Raw genomic sequence first — 15402 nt, 5'->3', positions numbered from 1 at the left:
TTTCCAGCGCAAGCAAAACAAAGCAAACAACCACAAACATGTCATCCGCAGCAGAGAAGCCTCTCATCGTGGCACTGGCCTACCCAGCAGACGGCCACGCCGGCCCCGTCCTGCGCGCCATGTCCCACCTGGCCGTCCGCGGTTATGACGTCTGGCTCGTGACCGGCGACCAGTACAAGGAGCAAGCCACGGCGTCTGGCATCCGGCGCTTCTTCGCCTATCCGAACCCCATGCTGATTCACGGCGCGGCCATCATGGACGGGATCGCGGACGTGCCGCGCGGCATGAAGCAGTTCGACTTTGAGATGCAGAGGGTGTTTGTGCGCGACATGGCAAAGTTCGTCGAGGCGGTCCGCGACCCGCTCGAGACTGCCAGGGCCGAGTATCCAGGGAGGAAGATCGTGGTGATTCAGGACATGGCCGTCACAGGCACGGCTCCCTTCTTGTACGGCGCGCCGCCGCCAAAGGGTTTCGAGGAGGACGGCTTCCCGCCCGTGATCGGCTTCAACGTCTCGATGAACTTCCACTCCGGACTCGACGTCCCTCCGCTCGGCTCCCACGTCAACCCGGCCGATTGCTCCGAGGAAGAGATGCGCAAGCTGTATGAAGTGTTTGTGGAAGACATGCGGGGCTCCAAGGATCTTTACAACAAGATTATAGCCGAGCTGGGTGCCACTGGGCAGATCACGGGCTTGTTGACCGACGAATGGCTGGACAGGCCGGACCTGACCGTCCAGCTTTGCAGCCCCAGCCTGGAGTACACCCGACGCGAGCTGTCGCCAAACTACAGGTTCGTGGGCGGACTTCCCATGCCGCCGCGCAAGGGTGGAGAGGTGGCAGAATGGCTGCAGAGGTTTTTGGACGACCGGGCAGGGAGGAAGTTGGTGTTTGTGACGCAGGGAACGGTCGACGTTGACTACACGGAACTGTTGATCCCAACACTGCAGGCCCTGAGCGGCAGGGAGGATCTGTTCGTCGTCGGCGCCCTCGGGGTCAAAGACGCCAAGCTTCCCGAGGAGGTGGAGGCAGGCCTGGGCGGAAACGTCAAGGTGCTGGATTACTTTCCCTACACCGAGATATTGCCGCACACGGACGTCTTTGTCGCCAACGTAAGACTCTCTTCCCTCTTCCCTCTTCCCTCTTCCCTCTTCCCCCTTGCTTTTTACGTTGCTCAGTGCTGTATCGGCCATACTTCGACACAGACGAATAGCTGACATTCAAATTGTATCCAGGGCGGTTACGGCGGCTTCATGCAGGGTGTAGTGAATGGCGTCCCGATGGTGATTGCGGGCGAAGCCAAGGACAAGGGTGAAGTTGCAGCCCGCATGGAACACGCGGGATTGGGTGTCAATCTCAAGACGGCTAGGCCAGCAAAGGATGCTGTGGTGGCTGCCGTTGACAAGGTTCTCTCAGACCCGAATTATAAGAAGCGAGCGCTGGAGCTCCAAAAGGAGAATGAAAATATGGATGCGATCGGAGAGATTGAGAAGGCTGTTTTGGAGCTTGCGTCGCGATAGAAGGGCTAGACTCAGCCTGGTGTGGGGTGGCTCCTTGACTACAACTTTTCTGTATTAAATATTCGACTCATGGCGAACAGTCGCTTTGATATTTACTCGAATTGTGGCTGCGTTGCGAGTTCAAAGGTTCCCATACAGGATGCGGATTGCAAGTACGGGCACCTGTTGAGGTTTCTCTGTGAGATTGATAAGACTATCTATCAATCTTTGGGGTGCTTGGCTGTTCCTATATCAAAGAAGACTTGACAGCACCTACAAACGACACTTGGCTCCGGTTCCTTGATAGCGTGAGCACAGATGAAATGCGTCGGGACACTCACTTATGGGGCAAGTAACGCGATACAAACGCAGATGCCTTGCTGCCTGGCTTCTGGCACAGTAGATCAATGAGGGACTGATAGCACATGCGGACCGGACCAAGGATTGACCCGTATTACCGGAATCAAGTTGCAGAGGTCAAGCGGAGCCAAACGACCCCCAAGATTGATGACACGAAATGAATCATTGGGTCCCTGGAACCAATACTGACAAGTGCAACCCCGCATTATAAGCTTCCAGGAACAAGCCAACCATGTTTTTGTAAGTGCGACGCAGTCGTTCATTCACGAACTGCACACATACTCACGAGTCACCAAAAAAAAATGGGTTCAGACAACTCTGGCAGTATTCGCGTCCTCAGCACGCAAAGAGTATTTCCACAGGAGCCTTCATCGCATCCCATCACAGCCAGGCTCTCCATCATCGACAACACCGTGGCGAGGTTCGCATTGACGGCCGCCATCTGGTTCTACGACAAGCCGAATGCGGCGCCACAGGAACACGTGTTCCCGGCCCTGCAAACATCGCTCGCCCGCACCCTAAACGACTATCGCCACTTCGCCGGACAGCTGCGGTGGGCGACGGCCGACGAGGTCAGGCACACGGCTGTGCCCCGCCACCTCGGCCGTCTGGTAGCCGAGTATGGCACGGCCTACGACCCGGGGGTCGAGCTCGTCACGGCCGAGTACGACGCCGGCGTGGCCGACGTGGTGATCGACAGGAGGGACCTGGCGCAGATTTCTAGCAAAGACGGACACCGACTGCACATCTGGGACGCAACAGACCTGCCTCGGAACGATTTCTTGCCTGCGATCAAGGTGGCCCTCTCGTCTCTCGGCATAACAGGCGGCGTTCCGTCCGTCGCGATCCAGCTGACCCGTTTCCGCTGCGGCGGGTTCGCCGTCGGCGTTAAAATGGCGCATCCGCTCGCCGACGCCATCGGTTTGATCTGGTTCATGCGTAGATGGGCCGCCTTTTCCAGAGCGGAGATGCTGGGCTCCGGTGCGGATGGGCAGGGAGAGCCATTCTCCTCTGCTCCGCCTCCTCCTCCACTGTTCGATCCGGATCGGATGGACAGACTCGCGGGCCTCGTCCCGTCAAAGGAGTCAACCAAAGAATCAACCCCTGATCAGCACAAGATCGCAACCGCCCGCGCACTGCCCATGCACAGGCACGACTGGTGGGACTCTTCAGCACCGGGCTACCCGGCCTGGGCTCGCGCGTCGTCCGAGGCGACGATGCCTCCACCGTCGGCCACCGACGACGCATCCCCGCTCAGCCCATCCCAGCAACCCCCATGGCCGTCCTGGGACGTGGCAGCTCCGGTGACGCGCGTGCAGATTCTCTTCCCCGCGGCGACCGTCGCCCTGCTCAGGACGACCGCCGAGGAGGCGGCCAGAGCAAACACGGCCGGGACGACGCCGCCGCCACCGCCACCGCCACGCATCTCCCGCCTCGACGCCATGCTCGCCCACCTGTGGATCCTCATCAACAGGGCACGGTATGCCGGCTCCGGCCCGACCGAGCAGGCCGAAGAGGTCTACCTCGACATGACGCTCGGGCTGCGCTCGCGCTTCTCCCCTCCCCTGCCGGACGGGTTCGCCGGCTCGCCGCTGCTGATCGCGCACACAACGCAAAAGGCGGGCGAGCTGGCGCTTTCCTCGTCCTCGTCTTCGTCGTCGCCAGAGGCCCTCCTGGGCGGCGTGGCGACCTCGATCCGCGAGACGGTCGGCAGGTTCACGCCCGAGGCGGTCGCGGCGCACGTCCACGACGCCGCGCACGAGGTCAGCCCGCAGCGCCTGTGGCAGGCGTTCCTTGGGCGACGCCACACGCTGGCCACGTCGTGGCAGGGGCTCGGGGCGTACAGCTTGGACTTTTGCGGCCGCGGCGGCGTCGCGGCGAGAAACGTCCAGGCCATCATGCCCGACATGGATGGGCTGTTGCATGTCGTCGACGTGGACGGCACTGGAGGGGCGCTCGATGTCAGCTTGTGTCTTGAGAAGGGCGCCATGGAGCGGCTGCTTCAAGACCCGGCGCTCCGGGTGGGAGGTGTTGCTGTAGAAATGTCCTGATTTCTTTTCTTCAAGGATTTGTAAAGCTGGCTTGGAATAACGTTGGGCTCCACATCTCCGACCCCCCTAAAGTCCGGCCCCCTTGAAAAATGTAACGACGAAATACCCCTTTTATAAACCGATTTAAATGTAAACCTATCAACGCACAATAATACAATCATTGTCAGGCTCTCCCGGTTCGCTAACCTCTTCTCCATCGTTCAAATCCTCTAAACAGTCCCTATTATTTTCCTGTGCTTCATAAACGTTTTTTTTGCTGACCAAAAGCTCGTTGGGATCCGGAATTACCCTTTTCCTTTTGACCGGCCGTACCGCCTCCAATTTTGCTTTTAACAAACTGATTTTTTGCTGAGCTTCAGCCAATAAGATATCCTTGGTTTCGAAGCTTTTTTGGACTTTTGCAAACAAAAGCCGTGAAGTGGCGTTACTTTTTTCGGACCGGGAAATTTCCTGTAGTTGAAGTCGAATATCTCGGGTCGTTTTAGGGGTTTTCCAAATAAGTAAAGATTGGTCGTTAATTTTTTGGTTTGGGCTTTCCGGTGTTTTATCCCTTTGGAAGCCGTTATTTCTACCTTTTTCGACGTTGGCGTTGCTATTTTCTAATAAAAACGGGTTTAAAAGTGGTTTTGCCAAGTTCACCGGCCATAACCCCGTCGTACGCCAACCAGATTGAATGGTTTTTGCTATAAATGCTTTTGATCTGGCTTTTCGATAGCAAAGTAGAAAGTTTCGTTTCCCAACAACCGTTGAACAGCAAAACTGGTTTACAAATCCCAGGTGACGTCGATAAGCTTCCTTTAACGGCCCAAAAACCGATAAATCCAACGGTTGAAGAACGTGCGACGAATGAGGAGGTAAATATAAAAGCTGAATATTATTTTGGAGGCAAACAAGCATAAACTCGTCGCTGACGTGTGATCCGTGGCCGTCGAGAACTAATAAACGCTTTTCAGGAGTTAAAGGTTGGGTATTTGGAATAAACACCTTTTTTAACCATTCGATACCTGTTTCATTATTTGTCCACCCGTTTTCTGTTGCATGAAATTGCCAGGTATCGAAAGGACTTAAATCAGCTGGAAACCATTGTTGCTGTACGTTTTTCCCCTTAAATATAACGAGGGGAGGTATAACAGCCCCCGTAGCTGATACACATTCGATTATGCTCGTCCAACCCCGCGTTCCAGGCTCTTTTCGCTGTAATGGCCGGATTTTATTACGCCCTAACACCAGGCCATTAGATCCTTTGCCTTCCATTATACCTGTTTCGTCCATATTCCAACGGTTGGCCGGTTTTATAGTATCGATAACGGGATTTTTCAAATAGGACCACCAAGATTTAATTACCTCGGTTGTAGCCCCATTAACCCGGGCATTTTCTATTCGCCGGGGCCTTTGGGTTTTCAAAATTGGATATCGGGCTATAAAACGGCTAACCCAATGTTTCCCAAGGCTTTTTCTTTCTCCGGCGGCCTGAAGAATTCGTTCCGCAAAATAGCGTAGTTCTTGATGCGTTGGCGGAAGGCCTAACGCGGCCTGCGCAAGTACCCAATCTGCCAAATAGGTCTCCTGCTCCTGTGAAAGCCTTTGACAAAATCTTTTCGCTTGTTGAATTGACTGGGCCCCCTTTAGACGATCGTGAAGGGTACTCCGAGGAATACCCCATTTTTGCGAGGTTTTGTGAACTGATTTGCCATTTCTTATGTCAGAAATGGCAGCAAGAAGCTGATTTTCAGTGTACTGTTTCATTGGAAAGTTTGGAGCAAGAATCTTCAAAATGCAAGTTCTAAAGTGAAAAGTTCGTCTAGATATTTATAAAATAAAACAAAGGGTTGACGTGGCTGAGTAGATATTTTTAGGGGCCGGACTTTAGGGGGGTCGGAGATGTGGAGCCCAACGTTATGGGTTTGGGGGGTCTTGATCTTTATCCTCTTTTGTCCCTTCTTCACAAGAGTATCATAGGCTTGACCAAAAGACCAAAAAGAAGCACATCACTGGCAGCATTCTGGTTGTATATAGCGTCAAAAGCGTAGAGATTGGAGTGGAGCTGCTACAAGAGTACAAAGTCCGGTCTGATCTGAATCACATCACCAGACTACCTACAGTTGTCCACACAATTTACACCCTTTGTCACAAGCGGGGTCTTCCAGTAGCCCGGAAAGTGAACAGGGAGCTTGGTAACCAACCACCTCACGATAGCCGCGTTGGTCTCCTGGGGCTTCTCCAAGGCAACCCAATGCCCGGCCTCGATGGTCACCTCGGTCAAGTTATCGCACAGCTCCCTCATGGGCTCGGCCAGCCTCGAGATGGTCGTGTCGACGATGCTGTCCCACTGCGCCCCGATGAACAGCACGGGGAAGCGCAGGCGGCCGCCGTTTGCCGCGCTGGCCAGGTAGTCGCGGTTCCTGTCAAAGTTGCGGTAGTAGTCGTTGGGGCCCTCGAAGCCGTTCTTTTGAAACTCGGCCACCATCCTCTCGTAGGCGGGCTCGTCGTTGGCGAAAAGGGTCGCCTCGAGCGGCACGTCGGGGGCCTCGGCCGTGGGGCTGCCGAACCAGCCGCCAAGCTTGCGCAGCATGGCCGAGAAGGCGGGCTTGCGGTAGCTCTCGGGGCTGCCGGCGCGGTAGAGGGCCCTGACGGTGTTGGGGACGTTGGCGGCGAGCTGCGAGGCGCTGGCCTCGGGCTGCTCGTTGTGGAAGGCCATGTAGTCCCACTGGGCGTAGGGGAACTTGTCCTCGGGGTAGATGTCGCGGTTGGAGAGGCTGGCGAGGAAGTCGACGCCCTGGCCGAGCACGGCGTACGGCACCGTCATGCAGCACACGCCGATGCACTTCTCCGGCTGCATGGCCGCAAACGCCCACACGAGCCCCGCGCCCCAGTCGTGCCCGACCCAGACCGCCTTGTCGCGGCCCAGGTGCGCGAGCAGCGCCAGCATGTCCGACACGTGGTGCTCGAGCGCGTACGCCTCGGCGCCCTTGGGCACGCTGGACCGCCCATAGCCCCGCGTGTCGGGCGCCACGGCGTGGAAGCCCAGGCCGCCAAGGGCGAGGAGCTGCGGCTTCCACGTCTCGCCGTTGGCCGGCCAGCCGTGGATGAGGATCACGAGGGGACCATCCCTCGGACCGGTGGACCAGTAAAACGTGGTCTGGTCGCCGCTGTGGTCAAATTTGTTTTCGCGGAGTGTAGCCAACGCCATGGTCCAAACGTCGAAATCACTGGTAGGGAGCTAAACTATCTTGTGTAAAGGTAAAAAAAAAAAAAAAAAAAAGAAAAAGAAAAAGGGGGTTTGGGGGTCGAGGAAGAGTGCATCGGGGTTTTAACGTTAAAATCTCTCCTGACGGCGCTCCGCTCGGAATGGATCCAGGCAGGGACAGGTTTCAATGCGGGTCAGACCGTTTTTTCGAAAGGGGGTCTTGATGCGCCGGAAGGTCCGGGGTTTCCTATTACTAATTTGTCCTGTTTTGCAGGGTTGCTGACCCAGGTACCATACACCAAGCCATTCCCTGGCCTATGGTTGACCCGGTTGGCCAGATGCCGTATGCTGCGAAACTGGTTCGTTGGGTCGTGGTTGTCTAGCCGCGACTCCCGCGAGAGATTTGGTGTCTGACACTGTCAGCAGTTTCTTGCATCAAACCGCTCATCTTGCTGCTTTTGGTGTTATTGTGACCAATGAGGTATTCAGCTCGTCAGACGGTGGGTGGGACGAACCAAGAAAAATGCCGTCATTGTTTTTGAAGGCCGTAATCACGGATTGTCAAAAAATACAGTATAAAATACATGCCGCCCGAGGCATTGTACCTTGGACCCGCTTTACACTCTTTGACCGAGGCAAGCGCTTGGCGTCGATCACCACAAAGTTCGTTCCGCCTGCAGCTAACCATACCTGGAGAGGGTTAGTTATTCCGAGAGTAACAAACAGAATTGTTGCATGGATTCAAAATATACAAAAAGACACAAGTGTGTCACGGTAAAGACAGACTACCATTATGCCGTATTACAGATTTAAATACTCCGAGCCCCACTCCCCACCAGTACCTTGTTTGGCTTGCTATCTTACGTACATAATCTCCACGAGAAGCGGGCCCCCATCAACAAATGACGAGTCATTTCGTCAGATGGGGATATGGTTTAGTGGTATAATGCTTCCTTAGCAACACCGAGTTGCCTTGATTGGAAGAGGTCCCGAGTTCGATTCTTGGTGTCTCCAGTGTGACGGCGATGCGCATGTGTTGCCTTTTTGTTCTTGAAGATTTTTGAAGTCTTGGACGTTTGTTTTTGTTTGTTGTGCGCCCTCGCACGACGTAACCCTGCAACTGCTCCATATCCAGGCTTTTCGTTGCACACGGAGCGCTTTGCAGTTTGAATTGCCACTGCCTCCACATTCGTCACGTTTGATTAGAGGGGAATGAATTTGATACGTTATAGTCATACTCTTTTTTGCCCGTTGGCCTTGCCGTTGTCTCGCTGCAGGTCCACAACAGAATATTGCTTCTAGGTTGGAAAAAAAAAAAAAGATACAACCCGATTACAATCTGTAAATAGATAGTTATGCAGTAGGCTATAAACAAGCAGAAATTACAATGTTTTGGCATAGTCTCTTTTCATGTTTTTGCGAGGCTTCCGGCCCTGATATCATCATGTGGTGGTTAGAGGCATTCTCAGTTGGAAGCACATTTCTTCACGGCCAAGGCTGTTAGCAACGCTGGCTGCTGAGATGCAGATTCACATCTGGCTGTTGAGATGCAGATGCACATGTTGCCATGAAAGGCCATCAGGTCGCTCTTACGCTTGCAGAACCCAAGGTATTCGTGCCAAGTTGAGAGCCTGGTGTATGGCTGAGGTACAGTCAGGTCAGATATTCAGAGAATATGTTACGGATTCAAGCGCTCACTAACCCTAGGGCTAAGCCGTGTAAATTAGCCCATGATTTATCACGAGAACCTGGAAGACTGCAACGTTACATTACAAACGCAGACTCGTTCAACCAAGAGATCGTCAAGTGCAAGTTGAAATGCCACTTGCCAGAACGGATTATGGTAGAGGATCTGGCAATTCAATGCGGAGCTGTAATTTTGTTATCTTGACTCGATAGATACTCCTCGACGACCTTGGGTGTACGCTACGGCTTGGACGAAAAAAAAATCAATAGTTTCTTTTTTTTTTCAAATGACATCCATTCTCCGCTGGGTTAATCGTTAAATAGAAGATGTCTATCACCAACCGGGCCCAATGTTGGCCAAAATTGGCAGAGTTTGCGCCCAATCTTGACGTTGTGATTGTGTCCCGAGCCATAAAAAACCACCATACCAGTCTGACTGCAAAGGTCATTCTGGAACTCAAGTCTTGAGCCAAGGGTGAAGCAGATATCGAGACATAAAATGCCACGCCGTCACACAAAAATAGAAAAACAAGCTTGAGTGCTCGATACAGTTTGAACAAAGACGGGTTGTAGAAGTGGGAACAAATTTAAATGTTGTCCTGTTTAATACGGCTTTCTAATCTACTATAATGCAGATTTCCATCCTCCCTCAGCCTCGAATATCCTGCCGACCGCCTCGCAGACCGACAGCAGCCGCCTGTCCTGGTAGCGCGGAGCAACCAGCGACAGGCCAATGGGCATACCATTCGCCCCCATGAAGCCAGGGATGTTAACGACGGGGGTGTGCAGCGCGGTCCAGATGACATTGAAGGCGGCGCTGCCGGTGCTCTCGAGACCCGACGGCGCCTCGTCCGGCACGCTCGGCACCAGGACGGCGTCGTACCTCGCCAGGATCTCGTCGACGCGCGGCCTGGCCGCCGCGATGGCGTCAAATGCCGCAAGCTGCTGCCGCCTCGTGATGGCCGCCGCGTTCTCGACCTGGTCGACCAGGTACGGCGACAGCTGGTCCCGGGCCGCGGCGTACTCGGGCCGAAAGGCGCTGCGGCCGTCGCTGGTGATGACGACGCGGTGCCACTCGGGCAGCGCGTCCAGGTCCGGCGGCAGCGAGATCTCGTCGACGGCCGCGGCGCCGTGCGCCCGCAGCAGGTCCGCGGCCTTTTGCATGGCGGCCTGGGTCCCCGGCCCGGCCTGCGGCCACACGACGGTCCTGAGGACGGCGAACTTGGCGCCCTCGACGCCGCCGGAGAAGGCGGATCGGGATTCGGGATCGGAGTCGTCCCGGATGCCGAGCACGTCGGCCAGCAGCTGCAGGTCGGCGACGCAGCGCGCGTAGATGCCCAGGGTGTCGAGGATCAGCGAGTAGATCTTTTGCCCCTCGCGGCTGACGGCGTTCCAGGTCGGCTTGTAGGCGTAGATGCCGTTGAAGGAGCCCGGCCGGATGGTGCTCCCGCCCGTCTGCGTGCCGAGGGCCAGGGCCGCCTGCATGTCGCCGACGGCGGCGCCGCTTCCCGAAGACGAGCCCCCCGGCGTGCGGTCGGGGTCGTGCGGATTGCGCGTCTTGGTCCCGGCCACGGTGGCGGCGAACTCGGTGGTGGTGGTCTTGCCGACGATGAGGGCGCCCGCCTGCCGGAGGATGGCGACGGGGCCCGAGTCGACGGCCGGCGCGTCGTCGGCGTAGATGGGGGAGTTGTGCTGCGTCGGCATGTCTTTGGTGTAGAAGATGTCCTTGACGCCTATGGCGACGCCGTGCAGTGGACCGCGGCTTTCCGGGGGGATGCGGTCCAGATCCCGGGCCCGGGACAGCACCAGGTCGGGATCCAGGTAGGCCCAGGCTTGCACGGCATCGTCGCGGTCCTTGATCCTGTCGAGCAGCGATTGGGTGTATCTCTCGACTGTGAGTTCACCAGCCCGAACCTTTTCCAGAGTCTCGGACGCCGTCAAGCGATATGGTTCTAGTTGCATCGCGGGCGGGGTTGTGGCTGTAAACTGAGAGTGTATACGTGAATATGTGAATGATACGCAGAAGAATTGGCTTCTATGATTTTCTTTGTTGTTCAAACACCCAAGTAGAGTTGTAAAACAATGCAAACAATAAAATGGGTATGCGTGTAGTGGTTTGAGCTAGTTGAGACAAAATTATGTGACGCCGTTTCCGGATAAGAATCATAAGATAGATGTTGACCGAGTCGAGATGTCGAATTATTCACTCAATTTACTCGATTTACTCGAGTACGATTGGCACCGGACGCGGGGGGGAGCTTGGCGTGCATGCACATAGATCGACCACTCCGACCGTTCAACGGCATGGCAGAACCCGAAGATAGATAGGAGCTCCCGATGACAAGATGGTGCGGATAACAAAGTGATATCGATCCATCCGATAGGCGGAAAGCCCTCGGCGATGTAACGCATGAGGGGGAATCGACTAAGGAGGCCCACTCATATCGCATTCCCGATAAGACTATTGTCATACCCTTTTCGGGACACTGTATCAATCTTCCGATGGCGATCGAGGTGTATTTGTATTTCTGCAGCAGCTTACATCTGGCCTGAGCAGTCATGATGGTGTTGTTTGGTACATGATTGATTATTTCTACCTGTATAACTGTATAGTCTTTGTGTCTTGACTTTTGACGTCAAGGCCAAGTCATTGATATAACCGTCTACAACAACCTCATAAGGACTATCCATTTTTGACATAGTTACTCTTGACTATATTGGCCATCAATCAAACCCACAATGCCCGAACAATACCACGGCCACCCCGACTACGCGTTTGATCGCAACTTTCAAGGCTATGGCGAAAAGGGCCTCCAACTGAAATGGCCCAACAATGCCAAGATTGCTGTATCCTTTGTCATCAACTATGAGGAGGTCAGTCTCGTATCCTGACATGACACCACCATCTCGGAAACTTTCCTGCTGCTAACCAGAGACCCACCACGCAACAGGGCGCTGAGCGTTCAGTCCTCACGGGCGACGGCATAGCCGAGCCGAACCTGCGAGAGCACGCGGCGGCGCACCCGCGCATCAACGAGCGCGACTACAGCGTCGAGTCCGAGTACGAGTACGGCAGCCGGGTGGGCTTCTGGCGCATGTTCCGGCTGTTCGAGAAGCACGGGCTCAAGTTCACGCTGTACGCGGTGGCGCAGGCGCTGGAGCACAACCCGGCGGTGGCGGACCGCTGCGTCCAGGGCGGCCACGACGTGGCCTCGCACGCCTACCGGTGGATCGACTACCACGACTTCCCCGTCGACCGCGAGCGCGAGTACATCAAGAAGGCGGTGCTGTCGCTCAAGAAGCTGACGGGCTATGCGCCCCGCGGCTGGTACTACGGCCGCCCCTCGCCGCACAGCCGGAGTCTCGTGCCGGCCGTCTACGAGGAGCTCGGCGAGGAGCTGGTCTGGGCCAGCGACGCCTACGCCGACGACGTGCCCTACTGGACCGACCTGCCGATGGAGCGGGACAGGCCCGAGCCCAAGGGGTGCTTGATGGTGCCGTACTCGTACGACTGCAACGACTTCAAGTTCCTGTCGGCCGGTCCCGGGTTCCGCGACACCGAGGGCTTCGAGAACCACCTCAAGAACGCCTTTGATGTGCTGTACGAGGAGGGCGAGGAGGGAATGCCGAAGATGATGACGATTGGTCTCCACTGTCGCATCATCGGCAGGCCCGGTAGGTTCACTGCGCTCAAGAACTTTGTAGAGTACATCACGAGCAAGGAGGGTGTTTGGGTGGCGACGAGGACAGAGATTGCGGAAGCTTTCAAGGAGCAGTTCCCATACAAGAAGGGACAGTTGGCGTAAGGGGGGGAGGGGGGACTGAAAGAATGGCAAACAGGACGATGATTTCAAGTAGCGTTGATTAAATACCATGGACCTTTTTTTTTTGAATGCAAATCACAGACACATTCAGCACTGCAATTCACTTTCACTCCCTTCAGTCCCCCTGAACCATCTCGTTAAACATCTGCCACACCTCGGCCCCGCCCGGTGCCTCCTCGTCAACCTCCATAAAGGCATTCCGCACCGCATCCGACAGCACGCTGTCCATACCCACAACCTCGTCTTCTGGCAAGCACAAATCTCTCGAATCCAGCCGCAGCCTCTCTCCTCCTCCTTTTCCTCCTCCACCTCCTCCACCTCCACCTCCACCACCACCAAAACCTCCTTCATCCGTCATCATGACCCGCAGCAGGCTCCCCGACAGGGCATCAAATACGTCCCTGTACTTGACGGCGCCGGGCCACTTCTCGCCAAAGATGGCTAGGCTCTGGGAGCAGGCGCGCGTGGCCTCGAGGGCCTCGTAGCCGAGCAGGCGGCGGCCGCCCCGCCAGAGGCAGTACACCAGGGTCAGGCCGGCGACGAAGCACGAGTGCAGGGCCAGCATGGTGTAGCTCAACGTGCGCTGGCGCTCCAGGCGGCGGTAGGCGGCGCACACACTGGCGGCCGACTGGGCCACGGTGCGGAAGCGGGCGTCGGCGTGCGGGTCCAGCGTCGGCAGCAGCGCCGTCAGCAGCAGCAGCACCGACTTGTGGTACTGCAGCTCGAAGAAGTCCCGGCTGTCGTGGTGCTGGCTCTCCGGGTCGTACATCCACCCGGGCGAAGACCCGTCCCCTGCGCTGCGCTTCGGCGGCGTCCGAGGCACCCCGACCCGCCACTCGTCAAGCTCGCCCTGCAGCGACGACACCTCGGCGTCGAGGTCTGCCGGGGCTGGGGCCTCGTGGCGGTTGACGCGGTAGATGCGGCTGTGGATGCGGGACTGGATGCGGTGCAGCTTGACGATGTGGATGAAGGGCAGCACGTTGGACCAGCTGAGCGCCGAGGTGCCGGACGGCGTGGCGGTCAGGTCGCGCAGGTCCGGGTCTGGGCTCGGCAGCTCGGCGTCAATCTCCCTGTCGTCGATGGCAAACGGGCGCCCGAGCACGCCGCTGGTCAGCCGGTCGAGGCAGTAGGCGGCCCAAAACACGCGGCACCGCATCTCCACCGCCCTGGGGCTGCCGTTGGGCGACGCCGCGGTTCGCCGGCGCCGGTGGAACCCCAGCTCTATGCACAGCGTCACTGCGTGTCGGACCTGCGACCAGGACCCGGCCCCGTACGGCGATCTCTGGCCGTGCAGGGCGAGCAGGAGGAGGAACTGCACGGTTCCGAGGTTGTGCTGCTCTAGGATGAAGTCCATGTGCTGGATGGCGGCCTTGAGGTGCGTCTCCGGGTGCACGCCGCTCGGCCTGTTGGTCAGCTGCAGGAAGCGGGACGAGATGGCGTAGATCAGGTGAAGGACGCCGCGCTGCTGGATCGAGAGCTCCCCTTGCTCGTACTGCTTCTCGAAGAGGTGGCTGTACAGTCTCCGGTCCAGGATCGGCCAGTGCGTATGGAGCCTGTCGAAGAAGACGTCGAACAGCATCCTCGCCGCCTCACGACCGGGAAAAGCCGCTGCCGTCCCCATCACTACCGACGCATGGCTGGTGGGGCTTGGCGCCGCAGCGGTCTGGTCATCATCCGCAGCCACCGGGTACTCGCCCGTGCCGAAGATGGCCTGTCTGCCCCTGGAGCTGTCGAAGATGGACGCCTGCAGCATCCGCGCGATGGTGGCGCCCGAGGTGGAGCCTAGATAGCACGGCTCCGTGTCGCCATCGCCGCTCCCGGAGGCCCGGAGTGACAGATATGCCACCCCATCCACCAGCGAAGAAGACTCGGCGTCTGAAAAGGAGCCGATGAGTGGATCCTGTCGGCTCCTGCGCCGAAACGCTGGAGATTCGGGCCCCCTTTCTTGGCCGTCTTCGACGCCACGATCCGGCACGGTTATCGGACTGATCGTCGAGCCCGCATGAGGTGGCGGGTTTTGATCCGCCTGGGAGGCTGGAGCTTGTGGAGCAGCGACGAAATGGTCTTCTGCGAAACCGGGCAGGCGGGATTCGAGAAAGGCGATCCGCTCTTCTAGTGCTGCAATGTATCTGTGAGTGAGTTCACTTTGTTAGACTGTCCTGCTCGTCTCCAAGCGATGCACATATTTCAGCCAGCTCCACTCACAGTGACTTTCCCCCTGGATACTGAGGTCGCACGGGACGTTCGTATATACAAGGGACTTTTGCCTTTTCGCATGACCTGCACACTGGATGAGCGCCATCGCACTACCATATTGATTGATTAGTCTAGTGAACATAATATTTATATGTATGCATATTTATACATATGCATATATATATGCACATGGCCAGTAAAACAGAAAACATCTTCAGTCGATATTGTTCAACACATTCAACTGCTTCCATACTTGGGCTTTCGCTTACCCTCTGCTTCCTCCGCTTGCAACGCTTGCAGGCCAAGGCAACCCGGGGCTGTTTCCTCGTGCTGTTCTCGCTAGCTGGTCCCACCGAGTTGGAACTGGTATCTGGGGGACAATCTAGGGTCCATTCTCCGTTGAGTGGTGCCACGATGTTCCAATCCATCATGACCATTGACCACCAAGGTATATCGGAGCACTGTGACTTGGGAGATTGTGCGTCGCTTCGCCAACTGACAAACGGACCATTCTCATCCGCCGTGTCAAAGACGCAAAGAAAATTCAAAAAAAAATGTGGCTGACTGACTATGTTGCACTTGGCTTGGACTCAAAAGAAACC

The 15402-nt window shown here is 56.5% G+C and overlaps 6 protein-coding genes across 6 annotated transcripts; 3 read left to right on the top strand and 3 right to left on the bottom strand.

Annotated features, from left to right (window-relative positions):
• Positions 1-38: 38 nt before the first annotated feature.
• Positions 39-1517, top strand: PpBr36_02648 (uncharacterized protein; the record flags this gene model as incomplete). Its single annotated transcript, XM_029889827.1, has 2 exons — positions 39-1109; positions 1233-1517. The coding sequence occupies 2 exons, from the start codon at positions 39-41 to the stop codon at positions 1515-1517; spliced, it is 1356 nt and encodes a 451-aa protein (XP_029753774.1).
• Positions 1518-2158: 641 nt separating this feature from the next.
• PpBr36_02647 (uncharacterized protein) lies at positions 2159-3907 on the top strand (the record flags this gene model as incomplete). Its single annotated transcript, XM_029889826.1, has 1 exon — positions 2159-3907. One exon carries the CDS (start codon positions 2159-2161, stop codon positions 3905-3907), a length of 1749 nt encoding a protein of 582 aa, XP_029753781.1.
• Positions 3908-5999: 2092 nt separating this feature from the next.
• PpBr36_02646 (uncharacterized protein) lies at positions 6000-7097 on the bottom strand (the record flags this gene model as incomplete). Its single annotated transcript, XM_029889825.1, has 1 exon — positions 6000-7097. One exon carries the CDS (start codon positions 7095-7097, stop codon positions 6000-6002), a length of 1098 nt encoding a protein of 365 aa, XP_029753780.1.
• A 2307-nt stretch (positions 7098-9404) lies between these two features.
• PpBr36_02645 (uncharacterized protein) lies at positions 9405-10742 on the bottom strand (the record flags this gene model as incomplete). Its single annotated transcript, XM_029889824.1, has 1 exon — positions 9405-10742. One exon carries the CDS (start codon positions 10740-10742, stop codon positions 9405-9407), a length of 1338 nt encoding a protein of 445 aa, XP_029753783.1.
• A 777-nt stretch (positions 10743-11519) lies between these two features.
• PpBr36_02644 (uncharacterized protein) lies at positions 11520-12586 on the top strand (the record flags this gene model as incomplete). The annotated part of the gene is made up of 2 exons (XM_029889823.1): positions 11520-11654; positions 11732-12586. 2 exons carry the CDS (start codon positions 11520-11522, stop codon positions 12584-12586), a joined length of 990 nt encoding a protein of 329 aa, XP_029753782.1.
• A 133-nt stretch (positions 12587-12719) lies between these two features.
• Positions 12720-15237, bottom strand: PpBr36_02643 (uncharacterized protein; the record flags this gene model as incomplete). The annotated part of the gene is made up of 3 exons (XM_029889822.1): positions 12720-14733; positions 14810-14910; positions 15070-15237. The coding sequence occupies 3 exons, from the start codon at positions 15235-15237 to the stop codon at positions 12720-12722; spliced, it is 2283 nt and encodes a 760-aa protein (XP_029753777.1).
• Positions 15238-15402: the final 165 nt, after the last annotated feature.

Source organism: Pyricularia pennisetigena, chromosome 3 (genome assembly GCF_004337985.1).
Source record: "Pyricularia pennisetigena strain Br36 chromosome 3, whole genome shotgun sequence".
Lineage (NCBI taxonomy): Eukaryota > Fungi > Ascomycota > Sordariomycetes > Magnaporthales > Pyriculariaceae > Pyricularia > Pyricularia pennisetigena.
The sequence above is the reverse complement of the archived record's forward strand: the minus strand, read 5'-3'. Positions and strand labels throughout refer to the sequence as shown.